This window comes from Plectropomus leopardus, chromosome 7 (assembly GCF_008729295.1).
Source record: "Plectropomus leopardus isolate mb chromosome 7, YSFRI_Pleo_2.0, whole genome shotgun sequence".
NCBI classification, from domain to species: Eukaryota; Metazoa; Chordata; class Actinopteri; order Perciformes; family Serranidae; genus Plectropomus; species Plectropomus leopardus.
Window position 1 is genome coordinate 24,332,008 of NC_056469.1, and position 27,622 is coordinate 24,359,629.

A 27,622-nucleotide genomic window follows, 5' to 3' on the forward strand; every position below is an offset into this window, starting at 1 on the left:
CTTTCAGAATCATAGTAACTGTTTTGAGGCAGCTCAAGTCTTATTAGCTTGAATGCAACATTTAGTGTTTTTATGAATCAGTTTACTCACTTTTGACCTGATTGCTCTCACATCAGGCCAAGATACAGGTACCATGCACACCTGCCGCTGTTACTTTTGTGGACTTGCACATGAGGCCCTCAGGTGCTCCCTTTGCGCTCTTATTTGGACTTGTTGAGCATTTGGGAGCTTTTACTTTGAAATGTTGTGAACAAAACAGATCTTTCTGAGCCAAAATGACAATTCAGATATTCAATTTCAAAAGATTTTACAAAGTAAGCAGCATAAAGCTAAACAATGCTGCAGCACCAAGAAAAATGTGCAGCTGGAGCAGCCTTGTAATGGATGTTTGAGTTAATTTATTTGACATTTTTTCTTTTGTATAATAGGCTGTAATTGCCATCTGTGGTTGATATGGTGCCTCTCGCATGTCACATCTTGGCAACTCTAGTACCATTTAAAAAAAAGCTTACTTTTGACACATGTTTACTATTTTGAGGTGTCTCTGATGTGCAGCAGCTCAAGTGATATGTTTTATGAATCACTTTACTCAGTTTGACCTGCATGCCACCACATCAGACTGAAACAGATGTGCGTTATGTGCGTTACTCTGGTGGACTTGCACACCTGTTGGCCTGTGTTGCACTTGAAGAACTTGACCACACACAGACAGTCAGATCACAGTCTTCTTGGTCGGTGAGACAGATGTGTTGCGGTCTGTCAGTAAACGCAGTGACAGGAGGCCTCAGCCTGCGTCAGGGATGCTGAGCTGCATCATCAAAGTATTTGACACACATCCAGTTCTCCAGCCTCAGCCGCAGGCCTGTGTGACCTGCACGCAGCACCGTACCTGCGTTTGGATCACAGGAACAAAACTGACGGCTCTTTGACTTCTTGGCATAGTCCTGCTCACTCCCAGGTGGATGCTCGGTGACTATTATGGTCTGTCACCAGTGGACTTGAGCTCCCCTGGAGACCATGTGACTGTTTTTTTCCCCTCTTTCTTGTCTTTTTAGGAGTTGTATATTATGGGATGTATGCTGCTACTGCTGGAATATTATGGTCTGTCTAGGAGCACAGGGGAGGGGGGGTGTCGCCATGACAACGAGGTTGCTAAGGGGGCTGGGAGTGGAAAGGGGAAGGAGTGTGCATGCAATGAGCCTGGTGCATGCATGTCTAGTAGGCTTGTGCGTGCGCGCGCGCGTGGTGGAGGGGGGTGGGGGCAGGCTGAGTATTATGGTCTGTCCGTTGCGAGGTAACTATGCAGAGTCCTGTGTGAGTGTGGGAGGGGGGGATTATTATGGGATGTCTGCCCCCTTTGTGTGTTTGTGAGGATGTTAGCTAAGCTCTGCCTGTAAGGTTGGGGGAGAGAGAAGAGGGTGACGGAGCAACGTGTTCTGGGTCATTGACGGTTCATTTTGTTTTTGTTTTTGTTTTTAATTTCGCCGATCATTGATCTGATAATGAATGAGCACTAAATGACAGCAACACAAACAGACTTCATTCTTGCACCGAGAGAGACAGAGAGAGAGAGAGAGAGCACCTCGACCCGGGACTACACACACTACAGTAAGTTTCCAATGTGTTGCAGAGCTTAAACTTTTATATCATGTGTTGTTTTAACTCGACTGGAATAATGATGGATGCCACACATAACTTCATTCACTCCTGTGTTGAAAAATACCTGCAAATCAATGACAGATAATGTCAAATCATGCATAATCTACTTATCCAACTTGTTTGCAGGTGCTCAATTAGATACTGTTTAAATAACAAAAAAATGAGGAAGGATTAGCCACCAGCCAATGCCATTTGTTTATTTATTTATTTATTTTCAGCACCCACCACCGCCCCCCTCCCTTCCTGGACACCCCCGGTCCATTCTCCAACAGTCCCACGTCATTTTCCCTCCTCCCTCGCCGACCGAGGAGCAAGGTTTAGGAGGGATTAATCCGACCAGCAAGACATAAAATTAAAACGCTGCGAAAATGTCGGGCAGCGAGGATGAGAGGGAAGACTTTGGAGCCGCGGACGAGCACTCACTTCTTCACGGTAAGCTCGTTTTTTATTCCTCTGAAGGAGGTCCATCTCTCTTTGTGACTTGAGCTCGCCGAAGCTAACGTTAGCTCGAAGCTAGCCAGTCCGTCACCCGCCATAACACACTAGTTAGCTAACTTGTCAGGCAACTGTTTATAGTTTTATCTTGTATTTTTTGGCACGTCTCGTCCCGTGAGCCCCCCCGCGTGTGTGCTCGAGTGCGGTCGTCAAGTGTCAAAGTTTCAGAGCCAGAGAAACAGACAAGTTTCAACCTGTTCTGTTATGGCATTCACAGCGCGCGCGTGTGTGTATGTGCGTGCACGAGCGTGTGCCAAGTCGTGCCAGTGCGCGTGTCTGCTCTGCTCTCCCCTCTGGCCTGCAGCACGAGCTACCGTCCGCGTGTCTACTCCTCCTCCTCCTCATTAATGACAGCATGTCACCCGCAGCAGGTGAGGACGAGCCGGAGGATGCTGTCTCTGACGTAGAGGAGGTACCCAAGTCCAAGAAGAAGAAGAAAGCCAAGAAGAGCAGCCGAGAGAGCAGGAGCAGCAAGAGGCAGAGACCCATCAGAGAGGTCAGCCTCATGCACTTTTCATTTAACCCTTGTGTTGTCTTAACTCTCTCTATACACCACTTGTGCCAATTGTTAAATATTACCTTACTTCACTAAATCCCTAAAATGAAGCAGCTTGATTGAATTTTAAACCCCAATTCTATTTTGCATGGAGAAACAACTTGTCATTCATCACAAACTTTGCGGATATTGAGGTTTTCCTGCTTAACAGTGTAGAAATACTGCATTTAAGCAGTGGAATCTGCTCGTTTTTATTAAAACACACCTGCCATAGTCATTTTCTTTACTAAAGTAGAGGTTTGTTATCATTATTATTATTATTATTATTATTATTATTAGGGGTAGACTGATATTGGTTTTTCATGATACCAATACCGATAAGTAGTATTTAATGAGATCAACAACCGATATTTGGAACCGATATGCTATACGATATAAAGTAAAAATGAGAATATTTCTGTCGAAATTTAGAATTTGGAACATAAACTCCAAAACAAAACTTTGTTCAAATGCCTTTAACAAAACTGAAACTTTCAACACCGTATACAGCAAGTTCCCAGCAACTTCTTTTTTTGAAGTTCAGTGAAAATTTAAACAAAAAATGAATGAATAAAAATAGCTCCCTGAGGTTTTATAAATAAAAGTTCCTCCCAGGCTGACACTTTCCTTGCATTTATTGCAGACTGCCCTCCCTGGTGTTTGTTGAGTGTTTTTCATTAACTGATTTTATCGGTGATCATAGATAAAACACTGATACAGATAATCAGCAAAATACCAAATATCGGCCCTGATCATCATCAGCGAGGACGATAATCTGTCGACCCCTAATCATTATTATTATTGCTAAAGGTGCTGCATTGGTTAAAACATATGTTTTTAGCAAGATATATCACTTGTGCAGCCTGAGAGTAGAAGACATTTGCAAAATGTAGTTTTGAATGCATTTTAATATAGGGAAACAATAACAGTATGATGCAACTTAGTATATTTTACTGTACAATGAGGACAGTATGCAATGTTTCACTCACTCATCAAATATCAAGTTGAAAAACGATCAAGTGGGGTTGTATAAGATTCATTTATGTCACCCAAACGGAGTGGAAAGAATGAAAAGGTGCCTTATTTGACCCCGCTTCAAAAAAATCTGAATTACACTTTTGAGGCTCTGACTCAGGGAGCCCTGTCAATGCTGTCAAGACGCCACGTGGATTCACATCTGGAGTGCATCTTACATTAATTAAAAGTGACTGTTGTCTCAGTTTAGGATCCCCAGATCTGCATAGACATGCACAAACATCTTAATGTGATCTCTGTTGATGTATGATTTAATTAATATAAAGGGGTCTGGTTGAAATAGGATGAATAAGCCACTTTCCCAAAATTTGGGCTGCATTTATCCTGTTTTGTTATTAATTAATCTACAGATTCTTTCCTGAATTTATCAACTAATGGTTTTAATCATAAAATACATGCAAATAGTAAATAATGTCCAGTGTAATTTTACGGTGACCAAGATGAAATATTCAAACTGCGTGCTTTGTCTGATAGTCCAAAACCCAAAGATAGTCAGTTTACACTGGTATGATATAGAGCAGCAATGATTTGTCATTTTGTCAATCAACAGAAAATAAATCCTCAACTATTCTGCTGTTAAATTCATCGTTATGAGACATTTTTTAAATAAAAAACCCCAAACTTCTTTGGTTTTAAGTGTGAAATTGTAAAATTTTCAGTGTTTGTTGTCTTAAATGACATTAAAATATTTCATATATTTGCTTCAACAACTATTAAAACCTTAATTGAATATTAACATAGTCATCAAGTAATTTTCTGCCAACTGACCAGTAGATTTCGTGACTGTTTGCTTCAATTATACCTAAAAAATGAATGATGAACCATGCACTAATGTAGCTCCATGGACAACAGTGCAGAGCAGTGTGGCTTTCCATGCGAAAGTCCCCATCAAAATATAGTGACATAATTATCACAAGAAATCAAATAAGATGGACAACACTAATTTAAATTTAACGCGATATATAAAAAAAATAGTGCCACTGTCTGTGTGATTTACGTAGTGGCTCTATGTTTTGCAGGAGTTGCCAGTCAGCTCCCCAGAGCACCTGATCGGAGTAGAAGCGGCAGAGAGGGATGCAGAAGAGGGAGGTGTGCGGTCAGAGAGTGAAGGAAGTGATTATGCCCCTGGGAAGAAAAAGAAGAAACGCTCCAGCTCGGCCAAAGATAAGAAGAAAGGAGGTGCGGCAGCAGAGAAAGGAGGCTCATCCAGCTCCAAGAGCAAACGCAAAGATCCAGAACCAGAAGACGATGACGACGATGACGATGATTGCCAGGTACGGATTCATTTAAACTCAGCTGCAACAAGCTGCAGAGTGGATAATTAAATCCCTCGGCTAGAGTGACAGACTAACCTCCCCGGCTGTTGTTTTTTGACCCCTCTCCTCCTGACTCAGCCTAAAAGCTCCACCCAGCTGCTGGAGGCCTGGGGCATGAAAGACATTGACCACGTCTTTACTCAGGAAGACTACAGCTCCCTCACAAACTACAAGGCCTTCAGCCAGTTTGTCAGGTGAAGACACCCCTTTTATATTAACATTAACATTAACAGTACATTAATTTTTTGCCTCCACCTCATTTAGTGAGATATGTGTTTATTAAAATGTAAACAATCACCATATTTCTTGTAAATTTTATGTCCTCAGGCCTTTAATTGCAGCTAAGAACCCCAAAATTGCTGTGTCCAAGATGATGACTCTAATGATGGCTAAGTGGAGAGAATTCAGCACCAACAACCCTCTAAAGGTACCCTGAACTACTGTGGTTTGTGATTAATCGTATATCGCTGTCCTCCTGTGCGTTTGACAGTAGAGAGCAGTTTTCTCACTCGGTGCTGTGTCACCCTGTAGGGTTGTGCCACTGCCAACGCAGCCCTCGCAGCTGCCAACGTGGCTGCAGCTGTGGAGAACATGGTGGTGGCAGGGACAGACGGAGGGGCAGAAACCACTGCTGCCTCCTCACCCACACCTGCTACTGCCCCCGCCGCTGCCCCGACACCTGCCACACCCCCAGCAGCCCCTGCACCGCCGCTCCGCAAGGCCAAGACCAAAGAGGGCAAAGGTAATGTAGGATACATATGGGGCGTAACAGGGATAAAGGTGTTTTTTAATTCATGAACTCTTTGAGATTTGTCTTTTTGATTATACAGTTTTCTTGATTAAACTTAAATGTCTGTGTTTTTTCAGGTCCCAACGCTCGCAAGAAGTCAAAGTCAACCCCTAAGCCTCCGCCCAAGCCCAAACCTAAGAAGGTGGCTCCGCTCAAGATCAAACTGGGGGGTCTCAATAGCAAAAGGAAACGCTCATCTGTAAGACATTTTTGCCTCCCTGTGTTTTGGTTGTACAGTATAATCTTTGCACTTGAGAATTAAAGGATTATTGATATTATTGACATACAACATAACAGTTATTTTTCTTGTTCTCACTGTTTCTCTGTCAGAGTGATGAAGACGACCCTGATGTTGACAGCGACTTTGATGATGGAAGTTTCCCTGTGTCAGATGGCTCCAACCGCAGCAGCCGTCCTAAGAAGAAACCCAAGAGTGCAAAGAAAAAGAAGAAAGGTTAGCATTGAAATATTATTAAAATAAAAAAATATCAGTTCTGTTATCTGTGCATCAGTGTGGGACAAAGATTTAAGAACATCTTAATGTAGGAGGTTTGTTTTATTGAATAAGACCAAAGCCTTAACTGTTTATGATGGCCTTATGCCATGAATTTTCAAGCAATTTCATTTTCAAAGTTTTACTATGGTGTTCGCTCCCGTGAACTAGATTCTTTGGTGTAAGGTGGTCATAAAACTCGCTGTCTCAAGCTTTTCTTTTTCTCATCTTGAAGCTCTGACAAAATCAAACGTGTTTTTAGTCTTAGTCTTTGCAAAAACTGAAGTTCAGTGTGAACATTGTCAACAACCGATAGCTGTAGGTTCTCCAACACCAAACAGCATTCAGTAAACTTGTAAACATGTAGGGAACTCTGGGAAAATACAAGAACTTGAACAAATATCGGTTGAAACAGGTCGCCTCTCATTCCCACGGTCTCCTTTCACAAACAGAGGCTGGTAGTGAGATGAGGCAAAAAAATCCAAAATGCACAGTTTTTGTGCAAATACAGTTTCTCATTATTGCTTATATTGATTACAATTTCACAAAAGTACTGTCAACATGTGCTTTTTATCTTGAGTTTCTAGAGTTTTGTGTTTTTGAGGATTCAGAAGAAACTGTGTAATATTTTGCTCCAGGAGCATGGTGGGAAATAACTGTCGTCTTGCAAATAATGACCCTGCAAGGTCCCCCGTCTTCGTGAAATCGTATTGTGTGTGACTAGAAACTCACATTGTCTCCACATGTGTCTGACTTCAGTCTTTTCAAAGTCTTCTAGTGTTTGTTCGGCATAATGTGTCCTGGTTCCATTTTTTCCTGCTGATTTCCTGTGGATGTCCTCTCTTAGTGGAGACGGAGGATGGCGATGGCTACGAGACAGACCATCAGGACTACTGTGAGGTGTGCCAGCAGGGAGGAGAGATCATTTTGTGTGACACCTGTCCCAGAGCTTATCACATGGTCTGTCTGGACCCTGACATGGAGAAGGCCCCCGAGGGCAAGTGGAGCTGCCCACACTGCGTGAGTACCCGTCAGCGCTGTGCAGAGACGGCTGTTAGGTCCTTCATTACAAAACACTGAGTGTGATTCCCGGAGTACGACAGAAAATGACACCTGTCTGTGAAGTATTGTTGTTGTAACATGGAGGGAGGGGGGGCAGCAAAGGACAAAGAGAAATGGAGAACACAATAACATTTTTAATCACCATTAACAAAGTCAATTTCCCAACAGGCTCCTGTCAGTGCAACTTTCCAGTAAAACACCTCCACCCCTCTTGAAAATCACCCCACACCCCTCCCTTTTTTTCCTTTCACTCCGTTCCGCATACCTTCCCTGCCTGTCTGCCCCCCTCCTCCCCCTCGCACACTCACACCACCTCCCTGTCTGCCAACAGGAGAAGGAGGGGATCCAGTGGGAGGCCAGGGACGATCTCTCTGAGGCCGAAGGGGAGGATGAGGAAGACAGGAGGGACGAAGGGGTGGAGGAAGAAGACGACCACCACATTGAGTTCTGCCGGGTGTGCAAGGATGGAGGGGAGCTGCTTTGCTGTGACACCTGCCCCTCCTCCTACCACATCCACTGCCTCAACCCTCCTCTCCCCGAAATCCCCAATGGAGAGTGGATCTGCCCCCGCTGCAAGGTGAGTGCTGCGCACCGGTGCCTGTGAGTGTGCGCGTGCATGTGCTCACTTGAGCGTGCACGCAGATGCAGATTCCATCTTGTGCACGCCTACAGTGGATAAACCATGTCAGCTTCTGTTACACAGATTTTTCATGTCTTGAAAATTTAAATGTTTTTAAAAATTGAATTCCCTTGATTAGTGTCAAATTGTTTCTGTCATTCAGATCCTTTACTTAAGTAAAAGTACTAATGCCACAACTGTGAAAATACTCTGTTACAAATAAAAGTCCTGTATTGCAAATGGTACTTTAGTAAAAATTAATTAAGTATAATCAGGAAAATGTATTAAAGTATTAAAAGTGAAACTATGCAATTATTAAACATCTTTAAAAAATGTGTCTAAAAAGCTCAAAATGATTAAAAATATTTGAAAAAAAAACACCACTAAAAACTCAAAATATTAAAAAAGAAAACAACTTAAAAAACCAATCCCAAACCTCAAAACTCTAAAAAAGAAAAAAACCCCCCCAAAACCTCAAAATTATATGTTTTAAAAAGAGAAAAAACTTCCAAACAAATTCAAAATTATAAAACTTTTTTTTAATTATTAAAGAAAAATATTCCATTCTATCTAAACTATTCTAAACACTTCTAGAAATATTTTATAAACACCTCATATTCTTGCAAAAATCATATTTTTTTAAGTAACTAAACGTGTTAGATAATTGTGGTAAAATAAAAAGTACAATCTTTCACTAAAATGTAGTGGAGTAGAAGTATAAAGCATCATGAAAAGAAAATACTCTGGTAAAGTACAAGTACCTTTGATTCACCTTTATTTAATACATACAGAACTTGGGTAAATGTACTCAGTTACATTCCACCACTGCAACTAACAAGCGTCCTATTGTAAATGAGTTTCTCTCCTGTCCTCTCAACAGTGTCCACAGATGAAGGGCAAAGTCCAGAAGGTTTTAACATGGAAGTGGGGCGAGCCGCCCGCCCCCACGCCCGTCCCTCGGCCTGCTGACCTTCCTGCTGATGCTCCTGATCCCCCGCCGCTGGCAGGCCGCAGGGAGAGGGAGTTCTTTGTCAAATGGTGCAACATGTCCTACTGGCACTGCTCCTGGGTGCTGGAGCTACAGGTACCACACACTGTGAAACCTCATGCACCTAAAGTTTAGAGTGTGGATTTTTTTGCACATTTATTTCATAAATGCACAACACACACACGCACACACACACAAACCTCAGGGTCCCTCTTTCTACCCTGTTCCCTGTTGCTCGTCCCCAGTTGGAGCTGAACTGCCAAGTGATGTTCCGTAACTACCAGAGAAAGACTGACATGGACGAACCGCCTCCTGTGGACTTTGGAGGCGAGGGCGATGAAAACAAAAGCACCAAGAGGAAGAACAAGGATCCTCTTTTTATCCACATGGAGGAGGAGTTTTGCCGCTATGGCGTTAAGATGGAGTGGCTGATGATTCATCGCATCCTCAACCACAGGTAGGGCACAGACAACCTTATATGATATTAGAGCTGCAACAATTAATCAGTTAGTTGTCAACTACTAAATTAGTCTGCGACTAATTTGATAAGCAGTTATAATCTGTTTAAAGAATTGTTTTTTTAAAGAAGGTCAAAATTGTCTGATTTCAGCCTCTGAAATGTGACTGTTTTCTGGTTTTTATTACTTCTCTATGACAATTAATGGAATAACTTTGGGCTGTAAACAAAACAAGACATTTCAGGATGTTGTTTTGAGATTCCAGAAACTCTGATCAATCTTTTTCATGTTTTTCTGACATTTTATAGACTTTGTAGACCAAAAAAAAAAAAAAATCAATTAATCGAGAAAATAATAATCAGATTAATTGACAATGAAAATAATCGTTAGTTGCAGCCCTATATGAAATACACAGTTCAATCTAGTACAAATATAAGAAGGAAGCATTCAGTAAATTTAATTTACTCTGAAAATGTGGAACAGTTAGTATATAAGGTGTTTGGAAATATGCCAAATATGGTGTACACTTAAACCGATATTGATTTTTTTTTTTTTTAGCTGGTTAAAATATGTTTACTTGCGGCCCCCGTCCACAACAATATATGCAGAGCTTCCATGTTGGTAGTTTTGCTCTATTAAAAATGACAGCAAAGCAACATAGTACATAAAATAGGCACAGCAATAACATCAGTGAGGTTGAACTACCATGTTAAATCTTCAAACTTTATCTTAAAACATTACAGTTACGGCTAAAATTGACAACAGAAAGATTTCACATATCTCCGCAATTCAAACCAACTGGCAGTTGTTCACCTGGAAGTGTCCCAGTGATTCAGTCTGTGGATCGCAAAAAGCATAGAATTGCCATATAATTTAATGCTATAAGAATAATTAGTAAGAATATAATGTTGACAAAGAGAATTCATCGTGTCAGGACAAAATGTAAGATGATAGTGCTTTATCCTAACGCCATCTTTCTTGTGTGTGTTGTTTTTTTGTCATGTTAGTGTTGATAAAAAGAACAACGTGCATTACTTGATCAAATGGAGAGATCTGCCTTATGATCAGGCGACCTGGGAGAGTGAAGACATGGACATCCCAGAGTTTGACACCTACAAACAGACTTACTGGAACCACAGGTATGCAGAGATTTTTAGATATCGGATAATTCTCATCTCATGGTAAATCCAGTTAAAAATCTGTTTTCATCTTCTTTAAGAGAGCTGATGATGGGTGAGGAGGGCAGACCTGTGAAGAAGCTGAAGAAGACGGTCAAAGTCAAAAAGGCAGAGCGTCCACCTGCTAATCCAGTTGTAGATGTATGTATTATGAAAATTTGAACCAAAGAAAACTTTTTTCCCAAACACAGTCGTTAATGTGAAACCGATCCTGCTATACATATATCTTTTTTTCCTCATGGACTAATAAATTATTAATGATAAAATGAAGCATCGCTGTGAAGTGTATTCCCTTGGCAGAATAAAGATAGCTTGAATCAGGTGTGGAATTGATATTCTTGGTTTCTTCCTTCCAGCCCACCATCAAGTTTGATCGGCAGCCCGACTACCTGGACAGCACAGGAGGCACTCTGCATCCCTACCAGCTGGAGGGGCTGAACTGGCTGAGGTTTTCTTGGGCTCAGGCCACAGACACAATCCTGGCTGATGAGATGGGTTTAGGAAAGACTGTGCAGACTGCTGTCTTCCTCTACTCTTTATACAAGGAGGTAAAAAAACAATACAAGTGACTGTCTTTAAAGAATCTCAAACATTTTTTTTTGTGGGTGTCATCCTGTCATGATTTGTCCAGTCTGCCCTCCGCTGTCATTCAGTTGTAGTGGGCGGGGTTTCAGACATGTGACACACAGTAACTCTGTCCGTTAAAGGGGATGAGTTCCAAGTAAGGAGCTCTATCCTAAAGGCAGGGCAAGACAAGCACAGCTGCATGCAGATCTTCTGTTTATGGCATATCTGAGAATGAGGCAAACTGTAAAATGCTGTCAGGGCTCAAAATACCATTTACATATGCATAGCAGTGCACCTAAAATTTGAGCTGTGCACATAGTTCTCAGCTCTACATGCACCGGTGCACGTAACTTGATATAGAAAATATGTTGTACATGGCTGTTCACTCTCGTCTTGACTGAACACTCACACAGTTTACATTTTTTTGACGCCACACGTCCATTTTCACAAATTTATAATGTCGCAGTGCAAATTCCTGCGTGTAAATTCCTGTTGTTACGTACTTGGAGCGGCCAAAAAGGACACAGAAAAACACATTACAGCAATAATTTATGACACATTATATCTACTCAGTCCTATTATGATAAAATACATTTCATATAAGGTTTGCTGAGAAGCATAATGGATTTCTGCACAAAATGTTCCTCTGACCATATAATATTTGAAATAGCTTCACTGTACATTACTCTTCAGGAAATGTCAGCTCAAATGGTATTATAACACGTCGGAAATGCTGAAATTTTAATGTAATCTTGTTCAGGATGATGCGGATTCTGACCATATAACATTAAAAAAAGTTATTTACTGTACAGTTTTTGGGAAAATTAAAAAGAAATCATCTAATTACGTCATGACACTGATTTTTTTTCTCATTTTTGAACCATCATAAAAAAATAAAATGTTGCAGCAGTTAATGTTGGGTTTCTTTTGGTCAATTCATGCGTGTTGGAAGTGCCAAGAGGGAAGGACAAATATATCAAATAGTGGAGTAAAAAACACTACAAAAAGTGTTGCATGTAATTTGAAAGTTGCATGCATTTAGAAAAAAGTATTGTGAGGCCCTGGCTTTGGATAAAAATGATATATAAATGCAGCCATGTAATAATAAATCTATAAAAATGCTTACATGTTAATGTTGTCTTCCTTCTACAGGGTCACTCCAAAGGTCCCTTCCTGGTTAGTGCTCCACTGTCCACCATCATCAACTGGGAGAGAGAGTTTGAGATGTGGGCCCCTGACATGTACGTGGTGACCTACGTAGGGGACAAAGACAGCAGGGCGGTCATCAGAGAGAACGAGTTCTCCTTTGAGGGAAACGCCATCCGAGGCGGCAAGAAGGCCTCCAAAATGAAGGTAAGAAAGAAAGTGGAAAAAAAGGGCAGCAGTTATGATACGAAATAAAAATATGAAGATCTTTAATAGTTGAATATTGATGGAACTGTTTTGTTCAGTGCCGTTACGAAAAGAGGCGTGTGTGTTTGTGTGTGTGTGTGTGTGTGTGTGTGTGTGTGTGTGTGTGTGTGTGTGTGTGCATGTGCATGTGCATTCAAACTTCAGATTTTGTTTGTGGAACTGCAGTATATTATCACTGGAAACATTTACTTTCAGTCTTAATAATTGTATTTTTGCATTCTGTTTATTTGCCTGTTTGGCAGCTTAACCATTGCCTCGGTCTAAATTCAATTCAATTCAATTCAATTCAATTAGCTTTATTGGCATGAATGTTTGTAAAACAATATTGCCAAAGCCTCAGATACAATTAAATGATGATATAAATAAATACAAGAAAAAAAGTAAATAATTATATTCAAATCAACAGCAACTGGATAAAAAAAATAGATACATAAATAAAAAAGAGAAAGGATATTTTGTTTTGTGTGTGCTTGTGTGTGCTTGTGTGTGGTATGTCTGCTGTGTATAAATGTAATATACCTCTCTGTCTCTCTCTGTGCTTTACAGAAAGACTCAACAGTCAAGTTTCACGTCCTGCTGACGTCTTATGAGCTGATCACCATTGACCAGGCTGTGCTGGGCTCCATTGAATGGGCCTGTCTGGTTGTGGACGAGGCTCACAGGCTGAAAAACAACCAGTCCAAAGTAATGACGCAATACTTTGGAGAAGTGTTTGTTCTAAATGATTCTAAAAATTTTGAAAAATCAGTTTCATCAATCCCCAAAATATTATGTTTCGTCTTCTTCTCGTAGTTCTTCCGCGTGTTGAACAACTACCCGCTGCAACACAAGCTGCTGCTAACCGGCACTCCTCTTCAGAACAACCTGGAGGAGCTCTTCCACCTGCTGAACTTCCTGACTCCAGAGAGATTCAAGTCAGTCGCCACCACAGAATATCAGCATGTATTGCAGTTACAATGAAGAAACCCACCCCATATTTATGTATTTTCTTTTTCTCTGCAGCAACCTGGAAGGGTTCCTGGAGGAGTTTGCAGACATTGCCAAAGAGGACCAGATCAAGAAGCTCCATGACATGCTGGGACCACACATGCTCAGGAGGCTGAAGGCTGATGTTTTCAAACACATGCCCTCAAAGACCGAGCTCATTGTCAGAGTGGAGCTGAGCCCCATGCAGAAGTAAGTTCCTGTCCCAGATCTGCAGATACTCTCTGAAAACAGATATTTTCCTCTTTGTGTTGGCCTCTCGTCCGAACTGAGTTTTATGTCACTTAAACAGATTTTTTAATACGTACTCCAAGATGCAGATTTACAAAACTCCAGTTAATTTTTATTCGTATAGACATGCAAAACGGAGAAACAATAACGTCATGTCCTCAATTAGGATTTGCCCATTGTCACTTTGTGTAATGAGCACACCAGAAAAAACTGTTTTGTCGAACCACTAGATGGGAGGACAATTTCGAGAGCTTGATTGTTGTTGATGAGGATTTAAAGAGTTTGTTTGTCCAGAGCATCACTGGTATCTTTAAGTCAGCTCCTCTATTGTTAAATCTAACTGATACCAACAGTGATGTAGATGAAAAAGATTTGAAAAAGGTAACTTTCACCTGAACACTTCACTGCCTTTTCAAAGAGTGGAGACTGCAATAGACAGCTAATGCCAGCATGTGTTTGGGGTTGTTTTTGCGACCTAGTGTGAACAGAAATATGTTTAATAGGAGGGTTTATGGACATGATTTCTTTTTTTAGCAGAGGGGGAAATTTCTGTTTTCAAAAATGTGTTTGTTTTTAGACAGTATTTTTAGAAAAATTCAGAGAAGATATGTAGCAATTCTGACTTCTGAACAGGTGTATAGTATGTTTCGCTTTGCCTAATCTCTGACGTCTCCTCGCATTTTTTCTACTTTTTTTCTTTGTTGTAACTAAGGAAATACTACAAGTTCATCCTAACACGTAACTTTGAGGCCCTGAACACTCGAGGAGGAGGAAACCAAGTCTCTCTGCTCAACGTGGTGATGGACCTGAAAAAGTGCTGCAATCACCCCTACCTCTTTCCTGCAGCTGCTACGGTAAGATCTAAATCTTTTCACACAACAATATGAGAACAAACACTTTATTTCTGGACTTCATTTCTGGGGGTGCACATTGTGTCGTATTGAAACAAATTAAATGCTGTCAGTTCATCCAAATTTCTCTTTCTAATTGTAGGAGGCGCCAAAACTTCCAAACGGCATGTATGAGGGTAACGCTCTGGTCAAGTCTTCAGGAAAACTGTCGCTGCTGCAGAAGATGATGAGGAAGCTGAAGGAAGGAGGCCACAGGGTTCTGGTCTTCTCCCAGATGACCAAAATGCTGGACCTGCTGGAGGACTTCCTGGAGAACGAAGGGTACAAATATGAGAGAATTGATGGAGGAGTCACCGGCAATTTGAGACAGGAGGCCATCGACCGCTTTAATGGTGAGCCATATATATTGACGCCTAAAAAAAGCTGCTATTGTTTGCTATCAGTGTTCTAATTTTCTTTCTCTCCGTGTTTCTGTTGCTGTTTTTTTATCCACACAGCTCCTGGCGCACCCCAATTTGCTTTCCTCCTCTCTACCAGAGCTGGCGGTTTGGGCATTAATCTCGCCTCCGCTGACACCGTCATCATTTACGACTCCGACTGGAACCCCCACAATGACATCCAGGTATGCAAACGGTGTTAACGTCAAATCCATGTCAGCGTGTTTGTGTGTTTGGATGATTATGCCATTTATTTCGTGCGTGTGTACTTTGTAGGCGTTTAGCAGAGCTCACCGTATTGGCCAAAACAGGAAAGTGATGATTTATCGCTTCGTCACCAAAGCCTCTGTGGAGGAGAGGATCACGCAGGTCTGTGAAAAGAAACACAACAAAAACATCACTCATACATCTTATCGACTATGTCAGGTTTCTGCGATCACCTGCTCATCACTTGTCTGTTCTCCACCTACCTCCATCAACCAGGTGGCAAAGAAGAAGATGATGCTGACTCATCTGGTGGTGCGACCCGGTCTCGGCTCCAAGACAGGATCCATGTCCAAACAGGAGCTCGATGACATCCTCAAGTTTGGAACTGAAGAGTTGTTTAAGGATGAAATCGGAGAGGGTGAGTCGACTTTAACCCACTGACAGGGGTGTCACGATTCCCCAAATACATAATTTGGTTTGCCTTCGATTTTTTGAGATCAAGATTCAATTTATTTCTATACCATTTTATGTCTATCGAGTCATAATTTGGAAAGCTCAAATTATTTGTGGTTTAATGCTCTGACTTTTTTGAAAAGATAGGTTACATGGTGTCGTGTAATAAATTTCTTTGGAACGCTCCACACCAAGGCCATATGGTCAAATTAAAATAATTTATTTAAAATGGGATAAATAACAATCCCTTATTTTATCAGTCAACTGGGAATAAAATGAAGAGCCACTAGATGGCAGAAGGGTACTTAAAAAACAACAGCCTGAATTTCCTCACCTGCAGACAGCCACCAGGCTAAAGTCTTCACTTCCCCCCACAGTACAGAAAGGAAGCCAAAATATGGCTGATTTGGCCGCTGCCGTCTTGCACTGGCAATTTCATTCATAACGTTAAAATCCCTTTTCAGCATCAAATAACTAAATGAAACCATACATGAACAGTCAAAAATACATCTGGGCGACGAGAACTAACTAAAATGACAAAAAAGTAACAGTATATGTTTTTTTATTTTGGCTTATTTTGCCCTTCAGGAGACAACAAGGAGGACGACAGCAGTGTGATCCACTACGATGATCAGGCTATTGAGCGTTTGCTTGACAGGAACCAGGACGCCACAGATGACACTGAACTCCAGAGCATGAACGAATACCTCAGCTCCTTTAAAGTGGCCCAGTATGTTGTCAAAGATGAGGACGATGAGGTATGAGCGCAAATATATAACTGAAAGAAACACTTCACCCCCAAAATGCCCATTTTCATGTCAATTAATTACTGTTCTCCTTTCAGGAGGAGGAGGTTGAAAGGGAGGTGATCAAGCAGGAGGAAAGTGTAGATCCCGACTACTGGGAGAAGCTGCTCCGTCACCACTACGAGCAGCAGCAAGAAGACCTCGCCCGAAATCTGGGCAAAGGCAAAAGAACCCGAAAGCCAGTCAACTACAATGACGGCTCCCAGGAGGACCGAGGTATAAGACAGGGTACAGAACAATATATAATGCAACCTCTTTTTGTGTGTGTGCGTGCTGTGCAATGCTGTTGGTGGAGTCTGTGGTGTAACAGTGGAAGATCCAGTGAGTGTAAAGCATGAAGTTTAATGTTATCAGTATTATAAGCCTGGATATACTGTAGAAGCGTTGTAGTTGCGTGTTATTTAGAAATTGATATTTTTCTTTTTTTCTGATCAGGCAGATAATATGAAAGAACAAGTGTGGATTGTAAAAACAACAAAACACAAAAAACTTTTTGAAATTTGGGACCAATGCATTTGAGGCAATAAAACAAAATTGTTAAATAACTAGACCAAAGAACTAGATAAACATGGATTTTTTAAAAATGATAAATTATAGTAAAATACATATAATACCAGAAGCTATAATACAAGCTAATAATAATAAGAATGTAATAATGTAATAATAATAATAATTACTATTATTAGAAAATAGTTTGATTAAAACTAGACAAAAAATAGATAAAAATGTATTTAAAAAATGATGACAAAAATACAATAATATACATATAATACTACAAGCTATAATACTAGAGCTTATAATAATAATAATAGTGATAATAATATTATATTACATAGTTAGAAGACTAAAAGGCTAGACTAAAACTAGATAAAAACAGATAAATAAAATATTAATAAAATAGATAAGAGAGATTACAAAAGACATTCATTAAAGATTTAAACAGAAAAAAATACAGTACAGTACAATAATGTCTTCAAATCTTTCTTAACTCCAAAACCAGGCTGAATAGCAAGATTTTACATCCCCATTTAGTCCGTTTGATACAGACTTATTTAAGCAAAGCGAATACAGAATTACAAGGGCAGCCGCAGCTGGCTGGTGAGCTATTAAATACAACAAATAATGAAAAGATATGAACCAAAAAATGGTTTTATAGAAACTGTGAAGCATTAGCTCCCTCTCCTGGCTAAAAGCCTGGTCGACAGTAACTCAGTGGGACTGCAGCTCCGTTGGGTTACGCAAGTTTATTTTGTCCGTCCTGAACAATTTTGTCTGTGCTCCCTTTTAGACTGGCAGGAGGATCAGTCCGATAACCAGTCAGATTACTCGGTGGCCTCGGAAGAGGGCGACGAGGACTTTGATGAACGGACCGAAGGTAAGGCTCACTGTTCAGATCAGTGCCTGTAAGAAAAGAGGTGTGTGTGTGAGTGTGTGTGCGAGCGAGCTTTGGTGGTAAGACAGTACTGTGAATGCCATTCAGTATTTATGTAGTTATATAGAAGTTGTTCATTTAAGTTGTTTGAAGTTATTACTTGAGTTTACGTTTTGGTCCCAGTTATGTTTGAGACACGGAGGTCGACCCTCCCGTTCGAACCGACTAACATTCTTCAAACCGCCTCTACAGATGTGTGCGCAGATTCAGACGACAGCTGTGATATCCTCATTGACAACTTGTACAACATGTCGCAAAAGGGCCGTTGCTGCTGCATCGTCTACTTTGAGCGTACAGAGAAAAGACAGTGCAGAAAGAGAAAGAGAAAGGAAGAAAAGAGAAGGTGAAAAGCAAAGAAACAGGCCATGGAAATTAAAATCAGTGGTTTCTCGGCCAGCTGAACTGTCTACATGCACTTTACAGAGATTGTTGGTGTTGAAGTTGTTTTGAAATGCACAGAACAGGATTTGTTTCAAAAGGCACTTCTTTCAGATCAGATTGTTTCCTGTGTGTTGATATGAAAGTTATCTATTTGGCAGTTCTTTTTTGTGCGTAGAAAGATGTATATTTTGATTTTATTTTGATTTTTTAATTAAATTATGTCTGTTTTACTTCAGTTTCATTAAATGAAGTATAACGCAACACCGCTTTCAGTTGTAAATGTTCTGAAAGCTTTAAAAACAATCATTTAATGTGAGAGTGCGGAGAGTTTGAGAGGAGGGAGAGCCTCAGCAGTGGAGCAACTTCAGGTCGTTAAGAGCACACGTGATGATAACATCAAAATTCAGTTTGATTTCTGACGTCATGGCCTCTGCGAAACTGTGACTGGAATGAATCTCAGATAAACGGACTGTGTTCATTTCATTTTAGCCAACGCCCGCAGACCAAACCGCAAAGGGCTGAGGAACGATCGGGACAAACCTCTGCCTCCGCTGTTGGCCAGAGTCGGCGGCAACATCGAGGTGAATTCCTGCAGATGAAACATCAGCACAAAAAGAGAAACCATCATAAATGCCTTTTGAAGCACTTCCTAATGTTTTTAAAGGTTTAAACACCTTGTTTTTACCCGCCAGGTTTTGGGCTTCAATGCACGGCAGAGGAAGGCTTTCCTGAATGCAGTGATGCGTTATGGGATGCCTCCCCAGGACGCTTTTACCAACCAGTGGCTGGTCAGGGACCTCCGAGGGAAGTCTGAGAAAGAATTCAAGTGAGTCTTTTCTGCTCCTCGGTAACACTGAATATTGTACCTCATTATTATAACTGTCAGGGCAAGAAAAACCTTGTATCTTAATCATCATCTTATAATTATATTAATATTTTAATATATGCTATTGGACAGTCTATTGGTCTGGATATGGGTTTCACTAACATTTAAGCAATGAAAAGTATTAAAAAGAGCTTATGACTGAACTGCATAACTCCATTGGATCCTTAAACTGTTGGCAAAAGCTCAAAGCTCCAAAATGTGTCTGTAACTGACTGTAACTGTAACTGACAAGCACAGAAAATTAGCATCGCATGCCAGCTCACATTTGTAATCTTGTGGACTTGATTTTCAATTATTCCTGATCCATTTTATAATTTTATTTTTTTTTATATATTTTTTTAGGAAAATATTTTTTTAACGTCTGACATTTAATGCTTGAACACAATGACTTAAAAATAAAAAGACTTTAAAATAAAATTTTAAAAAGTTTACATAGTGATATTATTTTGGTATAAAGACCAAATCTCAGGTATTATATTGGCAATATAATCCAAACATCTCAAACAATACGCAGCCCTAAAGAGTGTTACAGTTTACTTTGCTGAATCTGGAATATTTATCACTTTGTTTCACGTGAAGTCTGTTTTCTTTGTGCATTTCTGTGAGTTTGACATTTTTCAAGTGTCTGCACGGTGACGTTGCTCCACCTCCTTCTTCACTCATGTTCACAGGGCCTACGTGTCTCTGTTCATGCGTCACCTTTGTGAGCCGGGGGCTGATGGAGCTGAGACCTTTGCAGACGGCGTCCCGCGTGAGGGTCTGTCAAGGCAACACGTCCTCACCCGCATCGGTGTGATGTCACTCATAAGGAAGAAGGTAATGATCACCAGTTCTAAAAGAAACACTAGAAGATCTGTGCAGATAATTTGAGTATTTAATCATTGATTGAATGATGACTCACTTGTTGATGAACAGGTGCAAGAATTTGAGCACGTGAACGGTCAGTGGTCGATGCCCTGGATGGCAGAGCTGGAGGAGAACAAAAGGGCTGCAGCTTTGGCTGCTGGTGAAGACCCAAAGACTCCTTCTACTGGGACCCCTGCAGACACACAGCCCAACACACCTATCCCGGGTACACACGCACACACAAACACACACACACTCCATGTTAAATTAGGTATGATCTCTTACAATGTGCTGCAGATGTTCAGCTTCATGATGAACATACTGTGGTTCTGCAGTGAGAACCATTACAGAAACAGAAACTGTATGCAGTAAAACTGTCTTTATGAGGGTCCTTTAACAAAATGACAAGCATTTATATTTCCTCTTAGCCCTAACCTCATCACCACATGCTTTAACACAGTCATAACGCTGAAATAACCCTGAAAGCTGTTAGAACAATTGACCTGTCACAAAGCCCCGCCCCCTTAGCTCACATGGTCAAACAATCGGAGCGCTTCCTGAACGAACAATGACGGCTGTCAGTGTCAAAGACATATCCAAACATGCTAAACAGAACTCTTGGGGACAGAAGCTTCTTATTTCACACAAAACCCATTAAAAGGGTCGCTATGCAGTCGTGTGGTGACGTTACAAAGTTGGCCATAACGTTAGCTGCTATCAGCTAACTTAAACTAACTTTACGTAGCGATGTTTGCTGCAAAGTGACATTAAACACAATGCTGCAGTCATAATGTATGACGTTATACATACCTGTCACTTTGACACAAAAATTGTTGCCTTATAACAAATGTAGACATACTTGTTTGTTTATCGTCTTTACATTTAGCACACAACTTAATCCAAAGGAGACTGTTTGCTCTGTTTATTTGAGTTTAGGGGACGGATAAATTACTTCAAGTCTCCAGCCTCAGGAAACCTTGTATTAGTGTTGCATTAACCCTATGCACATCTTTAATTGAAATTTCTGATGCTTTTCTATGGAGGTCTGCAGGATGTTTGAGTGCATATGTAGCTGCACGAAATGTGATTGGCTGGTGGCGTTTGAGCGAAAGGTCAATTATTTTTTCTTCTTGTCGCACTAAAAAATATCATTCAGTCTTTCCTCAAGCTCCAAAATCATGAAAGAAGTAGTGACTGGCCACTTTTTCGCTCATTCAATGTGATATAGAAATGTGAAATGTAGTTTTGTTGCTGAGACAGCTTTAGCTTTCTTTAAATACTTGTTGACGTGTGCATTGTTTTTCTTTTCAGAGGATTTGTCGAAATCAGACGACAAGGAAGACATGAAGAAGGAGGGAGAGGATGGCAAAGGAGCCAAGAAGGCAGATGATCCAGAGGTATATTTTATATCCACTTTTAGCTTCTTTTGTTTTCAGCACAGGTCATGTTTTGAGCAGCAACATTAAACTGGCTGCGTCTCCCTTAGATTATTGAAATCCCAGACGAGTCTGAAAAATCCCCCCTCCTCGAAAAGAAAGAAGACGACGTAGACTCCACTGCAGGGAAGGAAGAGAAAAACAAGGAGACAGGAAATGGAGATGAGGGCAAGGAGAAGGAGGGTGAAGACGTGAGTAAGGACAAAGAAGATAGGGACAAGACTTCGGAGGCGGAGAAGGACACTGAGGTCAAAGGTGAGGGATCGGAGAGCAAGACGGATTCAGAAGAGGACAAGTCTAAAGGTGAGGCAGGTGATTAACTGTTCTGTCGTTTCCTTATTTCCTTTTTCTGTCATTCTCACTTTTGCTTCTCTTGTTTCAGCTGAGGAGGGAAAAGATGAGAAGATGGACACAAGTCCACAAACAGAGGAGAAGAAAGGTACTAAAACACACACACACACACACACACACACTCACACACTTGGCAATTAAGGTTAATTTCATTGTTAACTTTTGATGGAGACATCTTTGATAACTATATAACATTTAACCAAATGTCTGAATGTATATATATTAATGAATTTTTCACAGTGCCATCATAGCTGAATTTAACTTATGTGCTGGTTTGGTAATGTTAACTTTTTCTAACTGGCCGTCATCAGCCTAAAAACCAGTGATTGCAAACATACACCTACTGAATTCAGGTTTCTCTCTTTTCAAATCCAATCAAATCAAACTTTATTTATAGAGCACTTTTCATACATTTAATGTAGCACAAAGTGCTTTACAAGTTAAAAACATAAAAAAACAAACAAAAAAAAACATATGAACCACCCCCCCCCATCCCCCAGAACACAAATGCACTCGTTAATTGCCTCGTTAACTCATCGTTAAATACACTTCAAAAATGTTTTAGATTAAAGTCTAAATTGTAGTTGCAGTGACCCAGCGCCCTTAATATACCACAGACCACTGCTGATATTTATTTGTATTTTTATTTGTATTTATCTAATTATTTATAAATTGTCATTTCTACAAGTAGGCAACATGGAAACTTAAGCACACAACAAATTACCAACAACGTGAAGACGAACAAAACACAGGACAAGCATGGGAACTAGACTCAAACAAACCGAAACAAAAATAAATATATAAACAAATACAAGTGATTAATTACAACAATAAATGTGGGGTTATCAAGGGGAGAGAAAGGAAAAAGGAGGAGACAATAGTGTAATAATAGTACAATAGACAATAGTCTTTCCGCACTCAAGGAATCAACCACTCTGGTTTGGTGGAAATAAACCCTTAATTCACAGAGTTAGATACAAAAATCAACTGACAATGTACTCTGCCAATTACCGATAACTGATCAGTTTATCCAATCGCCCAGTCCTGGTCTGGATAATGAGAGGGTATCTTGGATTTCAGACTTTGTTTCTGACGAGTTTCTGTTGTTTTCTCACAGAACAAAAAGAGGAGAAGGACGCTGTGAAAACAGAGGATTCTGGAAAACTGCAGAATGGAGAAAACGCCAAAGAAGGAGCAACAGCTGCGCCAGCGGTTAACATCAGCGAGGAAAAGAAGAAAGCCACCAAGCAGAGGTTCATGTTCAACATCGCTGACGGAGGATTCACAGGTGGACACACGCACACACACTCACTCACTCACTCACGTGTGCACACACACTTTATCTCTCTCTTCCCTCTTTGGTTTCGGTCTGTTGACCTTTCTGTCCTTGTTCCCAGAGCTCCACTCTCTGTGGCAGAATGAAGAGCGGGCGGCCACCGTCACCAAAAAGACCTTTGAGATTTGGCACCGTCGCCATGACTACTGGCTGCTGGCTGGCATCATACAGTATCCTTTAAAAAGGACAGTTCATTAAATTCTTACATGTGACTGCTGTCTTAGTTCATCTTATTAGTCAATCATATGAAAATTTATCAGTAAAAGTTGCTGCAACTGCTTCAAACTTCTTAAATTTTTTTTTTTTTTTTTCTCTGAGTCCACGATAATTTAATGTTTGATATCTTTGTTTTTTTTTTCATAATGCTGGCTTGGCAGGATGAAAAAATTAATGGGAACATCTTGAGTTTTAGGAAGTTGTGATTGTTGCATTTTACCCTTTTTTTTTATATTTTACTGACTATGCAGTCAGTTATTTGGGAAAGAAATCTGCAGATTAATCAATAATAAAATAGTCGTTAGCTGCTCCATTATATCACATCGCTGCCTTGAAGATGGCTGAAGCTTGATGCTGCCAGTACGACGCACACCGAGACCATGCAGCATCATCAGCTGTTTGTTTCTTCCTTCACAGTTTTCTGTTATGAGAGTTAAGTGTGTAAAGGTCAGCTGATCAAATCATTCAAAGGATATCAGACCGAGTATTTCAGCCAGGTCGTGCAGTGAGGGGCCTTTTTTAAAAGAAGAGACAACTTACCCAATTCCTAAAGTGTACAGTTTTCTGTGCACATTGATTAGTATTTATTGTCCAAAAAAACTGCTTGAGAATATGATATCATGACCCTCACAAGACAAAAATGTTGTAACGCTTGACCTCAGCTTCTGTTAGACACGGCTACGCTCGGTGGCAGGATGTGCAGAACGATGTGAGGTTCGCCATCCTCAATGAGCCCTTCAAAGGGGAGATGAGCAGAGGAAACTTCCTGGAGATCAAAAACAAGTTTCTTGCCCGCAGGTTCAAGGTGAAAGCGCGCTCACTAGTATCGCACGTTTCCCCTGTGATTGTTTCTGTCTGACTCATACCTCACTGGGCCTGTCGTCTCTCTTTGTTTCTCTTCAGTTACTGGAGCAGGCGTTGGTGATTGAGGAGCAGTTGCGCAGGGCTGCTTACTTGAACATGACAGAGGACCCGGCCCACCCCTCCATGGCCCTCAACACCCGCTTCAGTGAGGTGGAGTGTCTCGCAGAGTCCCACCAGCACCTCAGCAAGGAGTCCATGTCGGGAAACAAGCCGGCCAACGCAGTTCTGCATAAAGGTAAAAAACCAAAAGAGAGAGGTGCAGGGAAGGCTCTCGTACACCTGAAAAAAAGGATTTTGTATTTCAGCAAGATTAAATTAGACTGTACATTTTTTAAGTTAATAACTGCAAACACAAGGCTCTGTAGACTTGTCTCATGACTCAAAGAAAGGGACAATGTGGGGCAACTGTTCTGCACAGTAGAGCTGCAACAATATGTCAATAAGTCGATGAATAATTGTCATTTTTTAAGCAAAAAAAAAAAAAAAAAAAAAATCAGACAATTGCTCGTTTCATGCCTCTTAAATGTGAGAATTTACGTGATAATAAACTAAATAGCGTTGGGTTTTGGGAGTGCTGGTCAGATAAAACACACAAACGTCTCTACACAAGGCTCCTTTCAAATTTTTTTTTTAGATTTATTGACAAAATGATTGATTGAGAAAATAGTTTGTAAATTAATCAGTAATGAAAAGAATTTTTGTTTGCAGCCCCACTGCACAGTGAGGTGCTGTCCGTTATTTTGCTATTATACCAAATGACATCACATGTAGCTTATTGCTTCAGCCAGCTAAACATTTAAGTTGTGACATACAAGTCATCAACAAGTTCACTGATTCATAAAAGTTACGTTTATTGGGCTTCGCATTGCGTACAAGTGTTACATCATCAGTTAGGACATTACTATGAAAAAAAGCACATTTGCCATCACTAATTGATCATATACAAAAGTTCATCCTACGTTCTGATCTTGGCAGGATACTTTTCTAAAATATAATGTCATCTCACAATAATATTACTGTAGCTGCATCACAACTATCTGTTGTGTCTCTGGAAACATTTTTCACTCATGTAATGAGCCTCTGAGCAAGAGACGCTCGTGTTTGTGTGTGAGAGAGAGAAGTGTTGATCGACACTGTGATAATATCAGGAGCCAGTAAAAGGGAGGTATTGTGTAAATGCAAATATTTAAATTTCTGGGCTCCAAATGTAGCTGCTAACGTGACCAGCAACAAATGTCAGGTGCAACGCTGTGGGCAGTTTCTATGTTGGAACAAGGACAGCATTTCATAACCTCTCCAGGAAATAACCATTACAACCACTCAGTCATCCACCTCTCAGGTTGAAGAGATGTTTGCAAAATACAAAGGTTTGCAGTTTTCAGGGCTGCATCTAATGATAATTTTCATCATTGATTAATCTGTTCATTATTTTCTGTTAATCAATGAATATTTTTTTAGATTTTCAAGAATCATGTAAATCAAAAATACCCAATACAGGTAAAAATAAAATGATTAAACTATAATGCATTAAAAAAAAAAAAAATAAAAAAAATAAAAATATACACACACAAACACACACACACACACACACATACATACATATATATATGTATATGTATATATATATGCACTGCGTTCATGGACCTGCAGAACCCTCAGATTTCGGGCACAGAATGTTCTTAAGGGAACATGCGCACAAAAACAAAATAAACAAACAAACAAAACAAAAAACCAGTAACTTTGCAACTTAGTGGACTGCTGTTTTTAGGCTGCTAGCCACAGTAGTTTCCAGAGTATATGATTGCAGCTCTACAGACGCTACATCCTGACCCCTTCTGCTTTATTTAGTACATTTTGCCTGCCAAAATCCGATCTAAATGCAGCTTAACACTAAAATATGGTGATTTTTATTCCTTGAATTTTACCAGACACAAAACTGACTAAAAAAAACTAAAATAGTCCTCATGTAGATTACCACGGCGGCGCTCAACGCTCATTTCCGTGTTTTATCCAGTTCTCAAACAGCTTGAGGAACTGCTGAGCGACATGAAGGCAGACGTCACCCGTCTCCCGGCCACCATTGCTAGGATACCGCCTGTTGCCGTGCGGCTCCAAATGTCTGAGAGGAACATCCTCAGCCGATTGGCCAGCCGGGGCCCCGAGGTCACCGCTCAGAACCAGTCACAGACCTCGCAGCAGATGCAGGTGCAGCGCTGACCCATCACCTCGCACACGTCACTCACACTGACTGAGGCTAGTCGCCCTCACCTCACCGCCATGTAGCAGACGTCCTCCCCCTCAACCACCATGTACAGCACAGTCAGGTTAGTCCTCCTCGTTCTGCACCCACAACCCATCTCCAGACTCAGAGGAGCATCAGCCACTGATAACAGCTGCTGGACTTTGTTTAGAGAAGACTGGAATGGCGGCTGTAGGATGGGAGCGAATGGAAACGAGTCTTTCTCCTCCGCTGGGATTCAGATTTTAACTCCTGTAACCTGAACACTGTCGTCACGACTGAACTGCGGGCAGCTCCACTGACCTGTCCTGTTCTGTCTTTCCAGCAGGGTCAAACGTGTGTATGTAACTATATGTAACATGAAGACGAAGAAGCTAGACTGGAGAAAAAGCAGCATGCTCGGAGTATACTGGTGCTTTGTAGTAATTTTTGGATTATTGAAGAATTCATTTTCACCTTTAGAAAATTGTGAAACCTTTTTTTTAAAAAAGTCGTCGACTCTAATGTCCTCACCTGTATGTGTGTGTGTGTGTGTGTGTAGAGAGGGTGTGTGTGTTTCCTGTATGTGTGTGTGTATAAAACAGGGCATATTAATGTGCACCTCTACTGCAGAATGCTCCCGACGTTGAGAGAGCGTTACTGTCACTTTTCTATCAGTCCGTCAGATCTGTTACCTCCCCCTGCGTCCTGACCCGCCACCGATCCAGGATCTGCTCTCTGTGCTCATGTCCCAACCAGCACCTCGACATTCCCGACTGCACCACAGATTTGCTCCCTGGAAACTCTCCCGTAATTCGGACATGCAATAGCTCCACAGCTTTTAGGTACATTGGATGGTTTTGAGAATGAAGGCAATCTTAAGTTAATTTAATTTCTTACTGTATATTGTTATGTTGTTTTACATTATTGAATATTATTATAATGGTTACCACCTTGTTGGTTTTATCATTGCTGTTTGTTTTTATGAACTACAATAAAAAGTCGGCAGTTAATTTCAACAGGTGATTTAAAAGCACTGAATAAAGCAGTTTAATGTTAAATGTTTTTCCGACGCTGTT

The 27,622-nt window shown here is 40.7% G+C and overlaps 1 protein-coding gene and 1 non-coding gene across 5 annotated transcripts; both read left to right on the forward strand.

Annotated features, from left to right (window-relative positions):
• Positions 1–1,386: 1,386 nt before the first annotated feature.
• chd4b (chromodomain helicase DNA binding protein 4b) lies at positions 1,387–27,604 on the forward strand. 4 transcript variants are annotated; one of them, XM_042489286.1, is made up of 40 exons: positions 1,387–1,608; positions 1,878–2,091; positions 2,523–2,650; positions 4,744–4,998; positions 5,119–5,234; positions 5,368–5,467; positions 5,572–5,782; positions 5,908–6,029; positions 6,161–6,284; positions 7,171–7,343; positions 7,717–7,962; positions 8,885–9,088; positions 9,238–9,449; positions 10,458–10,589; positions 10,670–10,769; positions 10,985–11,176; positions 12,348–12,548; positions 13,155–13,292; positions 13,401–13,522; positions 13,611–13,784; positions 14,536–14,677; positions 14,817–15,066; positions 15,172–15,296; positions 15,388–15,480; positions 15,595–15,736; positions 16,360–16,529; positions 16,616–16,805; positions 17,866–17,952; positions 18,880–18,971; positions 19,083–19,216; positions 19,948–20,092; positions 20,192–20,348; positions 21,434–21,519; positions 21,609–21,861; positions 21,941–21,997; positions 23,027–23,197; positions 23,307–23,415; positions 24,134–24,266; positions 24,365–24,560; positions 26,340–27,604. In XM_042489286.1, exons 2-40 carry the CDS (start codon positions 2,028–2,030, stop codon positions 26,540–26,542), a joined length of 5,949 nt encoding a protein of 1,982 aa, XP_042345220.1. In that variant the 5' UTR covers positions 1,387–1,608; positions 1,878–2,027; the 3' UTR covers positions 26,543–27,604. The 4 variants fall into 4 exon arrangements, with proteins under 4 accessions (XP_042345220.1, XP_042345222.1, XP_042345221.1 ...); XM_042489288.1 differs by having other exon boundaries at positions 16,616–16,793; XM_042489287.1 differs by having other exon boundaries at positions 2,526–2,650.
• Positions 11,242–11,385, forward strand: LOC121946391. Its single transcript, XR_006106015.1, has one exon.
• Positions 27,605–27,622: the final 18 nt, after the last annotated feature.